This window comes from Pteropus vampyrus, unplaced genomic scaffold, assembly GCF_000151845.1.
Source record: "Pteropus vampyrus isolate Shadow unplaced genomic scaffold, Pvam_2.0 Scaffold194, whole genome shotgun sequence".
NCBI lineage: Eukaryota > Metazoa > Chordata > Mammalia > Chiroptera > Pteropodidae > Pteropus > Pteropus vampyrus.
The window spans coordinates 684,771-692,922 of record NW_011888975.1 but is presented as its reverse complement, the minus strand read 5'-3'; the positions used below and the strand labels follow the sequence as shown (position 1 = coordinate 692,922).

At 37.7% G+C, this 8,152-nt stretch overlaps 1 protein-coding gene across 4 annotated transcripts in view; it reads left to right on the top strand.

Moving 5' to 3' along the window:
* Nucleotides 1–4,595: 4,595 nt before the first annotated feature.
* Nucleotides 4,596–8,152, top strand: part of SUCO (SUN domain containing ossification factor) — a 46,202-nt gene continuing 42,645 nt past the window's right edge. For all 4 annotated transcript variants that reach the window (XM_011371700.2, XM_023537560.1, XM_011371699.2 and 1 more), the window contains exons 1-2: nt 4,596–4,749; nt 6,393–6,503. In XM_011371700.2, the coding sequence (XP_011370002.2) occupies nt 4,630–4,749; nt 6,393–6,503 (231 nt within the window). In that variant the 5' untranslated portion in view covers nt 4,596–4,629. The remainder of the gene's footprint in view (nt 4,750–6,392; nt 6,504–8,152) is intronic.

Genomic DNA, 8,152 nt, shown 5'->3' with positions numbered 1-8,152 from the left:
AGTCCACAAAACAGTCCTATGATATAGGTAATATTATTTTGAAGAAGGAGGTACAGATAAATATTTGTTTAATGAACTTGCCCCAAATCGTACAGGCTGTGTGATTCTAGTCCTTATTCTTTTAACCGACACACTAGGCCAGTGAGCAAATTGTCATGGTTGAATGTATCTTTTTGTTAAATCATCTACCTCTGCAGATCCTTGCCGTACACCTGCGTTATTGTGACCTGAAGGAATTGGAAAGACTTTCATTACTGTATCCCTTTCATGAAGTTTTATCTTTTTTTCTCCATTAATTCTGAGTACCAAATTCAACATCAGCGCTCATGGCTTGAAACGTCTTGCCTATTAATTGTAGTAGTAATTATGATTTTACATCATCACATAGATGATGTAGTAACTCATTTGCTTGTATTAGTTTTGAGGCACTTCTTCAGAAAACATTTAAACAGAAGAAAATTGATGAAAGCCATGTTCACACTAGGCATGTTCTTTCTTGAAATGTTGTTCCACCTTACATTTTATTTTTGTTTCTTTCCACCTCCCATCAGACCGTAATAATTATTTTCTGTAGACCAGACCTTTTGGAGTTGTTGATGTTTAAAGGTCTTGAGGAAGTTTTGTGGCAATTGCTACTCTAGGATAAATTTTTTAATATTAGGTTGCTCTAGCTTTATATCACCTGAAATTTGACTTAGTTATTTTTATTTTTTTAATGAAATTTGTTAATCGACTTAATGGTTGCTGAAAGTTTTTCATTTATTTTTTTCAACAGGCTCACTTCATTTTATCTTTCTTGTATAAAGTTATGTGGTGGCCACAATTGGAGCTGGTGTGGGTGTTTACGAGATGGTCAGTGACTTCCCGGTAGGGAGACTTGGTGAATACGGTCTCTTTCCAGAGGAGTGAGATAGCCATAGTTTCGGAGGTGGCAGAATTGTGCTTTTTGTAACTGGATCCTCTGCAAATTTTTTAAAAAAAAATTTACAGTCACTTGCATAAAAACTGGTTACATTGTCATTGAAAAGCTGTTTCTTTTTTTGTGGTTCTCTGTTAAAGAGAAGGCAGAGCTTGGTGATATTATTTTAACATTCCCCCCACACCCGGCAAAGTTCCTTCTGGGAAGATGATTTCGTTTGGGCCTAAGAGTGTCTCCAGGTGCCTGAGGCGCCTGCGCACCTGCTTTACTGAGCTTCACTTTGTCGCCCTTCACAGACACTTGTGTCTACAAACTGCAGGTTTGTGGCCACCTCGCATCAAGCAAGTCTTTCGGTGCCCTTTTCCCAACAGCTGTGTCACATTTTGATAATTCTTGCAAAATTTTGAACTTTTTTGTTAATGGCGATCTGTGCTCAGTGATCTCGATGTCACTGTTATAATTGTTTCAGGGCAGCACGAACTGTGGCCCTACGAGATGGCAGACTTGACTGCTAAATGCGTTCTGAGTGCTCCGCTGACCAGTCGGTCCCCTCTCTGCCCCTCCTTGGGTCTCCCTGTTCCCCCAGATGCGACAATATTGAAACGAGGCCAGCTAATCATGCTGCCGTGGCCTCTGAGTGTCAAGTGAAAGGAGAATTTGCAGGTCTCTCACTTTAAATTGAAAGCTAGAAATGATTCAGCTCAGCGAGGAAGGCACGTCAGAAGCCAAGACAGGCCAAAGGCTAGGCCTCTTGCACCAAGCAGCCAAGTCGTGAATGCAAAGGACATGTTCTTGAAGGAAATTAAAAGTGCTACTCCAGTGAACATGTGAATGTCAAGAAAGTGAAACTTCAGCCTTACTGCTGACGGGGAGAAAGTTTTATTGGTCTGGGTAGGAGATTACCCAGCGACAGCAGTGCCCCCCGAGGCCAAAGCCTAATGCGGAGCAAGGCCCTCTGCGAAGGCTGGGAGAGGTGAGGGAGCTGCGTGAGGAAAATCTGAAGCCAGCAGAGGTTGGTTCACGAGATTTCAGGAAAGAAGTCGTCTCCGTAACACCATAACCTTCAAGTGAGAGGTGAAGCAGCAAGTGCCAATGCAGGAGCTGCAGCAGGTCACCCAGATGTAGGCGGATCATTCACGACGGCGGCCGCACTAAACGACGGATGTTCAACGCAGACGAAGCAGCCTCGTACTGGAAGATGGGGCTTTCATGGGGGTGAATAAATGCCTGGCTTCAAAGCTTGCAAGGATGGGCTGACTCTCCCGTTAGGGGCTAGTGCAGCTGGTCACTTCAAGTTGACACCCGTGCTCACCATTCTGAAAATCCTAGGGCCCCTAAGAATGATGCTAAGTCTACTCTGCCTGTGCTCTATAAATGGAAGAACAAAGCCTAGATGACAGCACATTTGTGTACAGCATGGTTTACTGAATATTTAAGCCCACTGTTGAGACCTACCTACTACTCAGAAAAAAAAGATTCCTTTTAAGATGTTGACAGTGTACCCGGTCCCCCAAGAGTTCTGATGGAGATGCGCAGCAGGATTAATAGCGTTTTCATGCCCATTCACACAACATTTCTGTAGCCCATGGAATAATTTTGACTTTCAAGTCTACTGATTTAAGAAATACATTTTGGAAGGCAATGGCTGCCATGGATAGTGAATCCTCTAATAGATCCAAGCAAAAGAAATTGAAAACCTTCTGGAAAGGATTCACAATTTTAGATGCCATTAAGAACATTTACAGTTCATGGGAAGAGGTCAAAACGTGAACATTAACATGAGTTTGGAAGAAGTTGATTCCACCTCTCATGGGGGACTTTGAGGGGGCTTCAGGACGAGTGGAGGGAGTAACCGCAGATACGGTGGAAACAGCGAGAGAACTGGAATTAGCGGTGGAGCCTGAAGATGGGACCGAATTGCTGCCATCTCATGATAAAACTTGAATGGACGAGGAGTTGCTTCTTAGGACGAGCAAAGAAAGTGTTTTTTTGAGATGGAATCTACTGGTAAAGATGCTGTGAAGATGGTTGAAATAACAACAAAAGTTTTGGAATTACTACATAAACTTATCTGATAAAGCAGCCAGCAGGGTTTGCGCGGATCGACTCCAGCTTTGAAAGAAGTTATACGGTAGATATGAAAGAGCATCACATGCTCCAGAGAAATTCACGAAGAGTCAGTTGACGCGGCTAACTTCATGATTGTCTTATTTTAAGAAATTGCCGCAGCCACCCCATCCTTCAGCCACCACTCTGACCAGTCAGCAGCCATCGGCATCAAGGCAGGGCCCTCCACCAGCCAAAAGATTACCGTTCTCTGAAGGCTCAGATGATGGTTAGAATTTTTTAGCAGTAAAGTACTTTTAAATTAAGGTATATACATTGAGAGGTCCCAGCTCAAATAATGAGGCAGAAAAAGAAAAAAGGGTGAGTTCTTCCTTCTGCTTTTTGTTCTATTTAAGTCAGTGTATGGTTTTAAAATCTTCCACACGTTAGCTCGAATTGTGTAAAATTGACTTTTTTTTCAAGTTAAACAATTGTCAAATATTGGCAACTTCAAACAGTTCTACTTAATTGTACATTTCTCGCTAAGTTTATATTTAGTATTTTATTGTTTCGGTTGACACCTGAAGGATTTACGTTTTGTAACTGGTGGTAATGGTTCGAGTAGAGTCTATTGATTTGTTTCCTAATTTTATACCTAGGAATATGATTTTCGTACCCAAGACTTCTTTCAGTAGGTGATTCTTTTTAGTTTTCCACCTGTATAAAGTCATCATCTGTGATAATTTACTCTCTTTTTCCATTTTTATACCTTTTTTATCTTACTATGTAATGCTAGTAATAATGGACATTCTTACCTTGTTTCAGATCTAAATAGGGGTATTTTTAGGTTCCTTCACTAAGTCTGATATTGGCTTTTTGGTTTGTGTATTATGCATATATGTTTCCCATGTTAAATATCTACTTATTGACTTAAAATGTCTTGAGGGATGTGCAAATTTGGCAGATGTCTTTCGGTGCCTGTAGAGATAAATTATAAGATATTTTTCCTTGGTATTTTTCTATGGCAAACTAAATAAATAGATTTTATTTTAAACCATTTTTGAATATCAGTGAGTGCTAAATGCTACTTGATCATAACAGTGGCACGTTATTTCTTTGCTGTGTTCTTAGAGACTTTTCTTTATTGTTTTCTTTACAAGCTTTGTGTCTCATTTCAAAGTATCATTAACCTATGGTATTTACTTGTGTGTGCTCTTTCTGTTAATTTTTGATATCACTGTTATGTTCCTCATAACATATATTGGAAGCTTCTATGCTTTGAAATAGTTTAGATACTTTAGAGTTATTTGTTCTTAACTGTTGGTTAGAATTTAGAATATTATTGGCACCTGGTGCTTTAACAGCTTTCTCTATTTCTTCTGAGATAATTATCAAATATTCCTTTTGTGAAGTCTTTTCTGTATATTTCATGAAATTCATAGTGCCTTACTTGGAATGCCGATAACAGTCTATATTTTTCTTAGGATGTTAAATAAAATCCCTTGTCTTATGTACATCATTTGTCATCATTAAGTTAAGTTCTTGAGGACATTAGATAAGAACCATCTGTGTGGCTATTGCCTCAAATTCAAGCCCTTTGCTTAACACCTTTTCTTTTTTCTTTCTTTTTTCTTTTTTTTTTTTGGTGGCGATGGTGGTGATGCATGTTTTACAGGCTTCCCAGTTGGCATGTATGTTGTAAAGAGAGTTCTTCAGCTTCATCATATTACTCTCAAGATGACAGTTGTGCGCTAGAAAATGAAGATGTACAATTCCAGAGCAAGGTACCGTAAATAAAGTTGACGATGTCATTTGTGTGTCATCTTTCTAAGACTGCTTCAAAATCTTCAAAATAAAAGTAATTTCAAAAATACTATGACGTAATTTTTGGTGGAGATTTGTAAATTTCCTTGCTATAATCTGAGGACTTACTTGGGTAACTCTGGAATTTATATATTCTTATTGCTTATGTTTGGAATGTCGTAACAACATCCTTGGTCCTACAATAGGGAGAAAAGTAGCACCTATTCAGAGAACTGAAAACTAGTGGCTTGCTTTTTAATTTACTGAATAAAGGGTTTCTAAGGAAACCCCGTTCTTATAAATTAAAAACTATTAGTAATACAGCTTATAAAGAGAGTCAGCAACCCATGGCTAGTTTCTTTTATGTAACTGGGTGGGGCGAATAGATCAGTCCAAGAAACTTGATGGACTCTAAGTTATTTATTTATCATTTTAAATGATAAAAGATGAATATTGACTAGATTTGCCCCCCTAATCAATGTACTTATTTTAAAATACAGAAGGAATTTATACTGACTATAAAATATTTATATCCTATTTCCCTCCCCAAAGGAACCATAATTTACAGTTTCTTGTGAAAATGTACAGACTGTTCTCTTAGGTTTAGATATACCAGTATGTAGCAAACAAATTAATGTTTTTATTTTCATTAATATGTCATATTGTAAATATAATGCATATTGACTTCCCACTGTCCCCTAATAATATCTCATGGACACCTTTTCATATTGCTGTATTCTTCTGAATGGCTACATTTTTATTTCATTATATAAATATGTCATAATTAAACATTTCTTCATTCACAGACTTTTGCATTGTATCAGCTATGTGTGTATGTATGTTTGTGTACATTTTGCATGTGTGTTTGTGTGTGAACATACATACTTATATGTGTGGGGGTGTTTTTGGCATGATATTTGGAGTGGATTATTATAATTTTTGAGTTATGTAGCATATATTTCGGGGATGGAACATGTTACAATTTTGAAGACTGTTGTTGAATATCTCTCCAGAGTGTAATTTTATGTTTTCACCCACAATGTGCAAGACTTAGATCTGATCTCTTCTTCGATGAGAAATTTGAAGACTTAATGTTATAAGAATGAATTTTAGCAAAGCATTAAGGGGGAAAATATACTCTTTCCGCAAACATTTAGATGCCTGGTATATGCTATATAGGTTACTTAAACAAAGATGAATGTGAACGTTGTTTTTATGAAGCTTACATTCTACATTCTAAAAGATACATTTAAAGACATAAAGGTACCTGAAACTTGAAAGTGAGTGTCAAAAGACAGATGATCCAAAGAGCTATAAATACATTCGTTTATCAGATATTTACTGAAGTCTTACGTGTGCCTAACACATAGTGCTGGATGGTGGGACTAAAGTGCTTATGAAGAAATCAAATGAGGTTCTTGAGCTCAGTGTACATTTTAGGTGTAGGGGCAAGGAGGGGAATGCGGGAAGATGGATGGTAAATGTGTGAACAAAAGTAATTAGAGTCAAATGCGTACAAGACACTGTTTTGGTTGTAAAGTATAGAAAGAGATGGTCTTTAATATTGTTTCAGAACTGTTTTATGAAACAATTTTTATTAGCTTTTTTCTTTCTTGCAATATAGGGTGAAAAGGAGGGACCTGTCAGTGCTGAATTATCTGGAAAAGTGGGTTCAAACTTACCTATTCCTCCAGAAGAACAGAAACTAAAAGATGACCACATTGTGGATGTGCAAGTAAGTCACGTTGCTTTGAATTTTAGTGGTCAGCTTTTTCACATTGGGTATTGTTATTTTTTTCTTTTGAAGAACCATGCAACTGGTCTTAATACTATTTACCTGCTAAGAGTACAGCTTTTGAGAAAGTGCAAAATTACTGATTTAATAATAGTTGAGACCATTTTCTTTGTAGTGAAAGTTTGGGTGTAAGTTCTCATTTCTTCTTAGGTTTTATTTTGGCTCACTATAATATATCTTGTTTCTTTAGGTTTTCAAATGTCAGGAGACTTTTTTCCTAACTTAAAACAGAAGAAAGTATTTATATGTAGAACACAGGATATTTTGATACCACTTAGTGTGAAATACAAATTAATAAATAATAGGTCAAAATATGTTTTTCCCTTTTTCTCTCATCTTATGTCCTGAATACTATTTTCCATTTTGTACACTAGGTTTAATGAAAGATAATAAAAACTAGACCAGAATGTAAGCTGACCGGAATGCTGAAGCATGTGGAAAGCATTTAATATTAGAAATGGCCGAAAGAGCTGGGAGATTTGAGCTGGAAGAAGGACTAAGGATAAACTACCTCAGATATTAACAAAAACAAATTTCAGCTCAGTACAAGGGAGAATTCTCTTTAAAATTCAGGCAGCTATTTTATGACTTAATTGGGCTATCTAAGGAGATATAGTGACTTTCATTTTGTTGAATTTTGGAGGACATTTGTCAAACTTTCGTGCTGAAGAGTAAGAGAAAAGTGATCTCCGTAGCCCTTCTAATTATATCACTATCCTGAATAGTCCTACTATTGTTCATTTTCTAGAATTTTCCATCATGATATACTCTTGCTCAAATATTTTGAAGTGTTCATTGCATCTTATAGACCATGCTATTCAGTATAGTGGCCACTAGCTACATGTGACTCTTGAGCACTGGAAATGTGGCCAGTCCAAATTGAGATTTGCTATAATTATGAAATATATGTCAGGTTTCGGAGACTTTGTAAAAGAAAATAAAAGCGTAAAACACCTCATTTTTTTTTTACATTGAATACATGTCGAAATGATAATACAGTATTTGATAATATTTCTCAAGGCCTCCACCAAAAATGCAAACTATTTGCATCCCTTTGTGCATTTTCCATTTCAGTGTAAGTAATTCCCCAATTGATCACTTTATATATTCTTCTGAGTCTCATGTCTGTGCTTGCTCAGCGCCTCCTCCTGAGTTCCGGTTCTTCCAGTCCACGGTCATCCGCAGTCTGTCTTTTCCTTGAACTGCGCATAAGGACCTCTCACTCGAGCCTCAGTTAGCAAGCTGTGTGCCAGGTCTTGTGCTGGACATTGGGAACGTGAAGATCAAGCGATGTAGTCCTTACTCATGACGTTTATAGTCGAGTTGGAGAGGAGGAGATGTAAATAAGGACAGTGACGTGTTATGGATGCTGTGATAAAAGTCTGCACCGGGAACAGTGGTGGCCCGGAGGAAGGGGAATGGCTGGGCCTGTTTAGGGTTGTTTGTGGGGGAGGACATGCTGATAGGGGTTTTTAAATATGACCGGGTGTTAGGAAGATTTCTGAGTGTGTTTTGGAGAGAAATGGCCCAGAGCACGCAGGGCTGAAGGAGCAGCAAGATTCATGTATTGCTTTGTAATGTTACTTGTC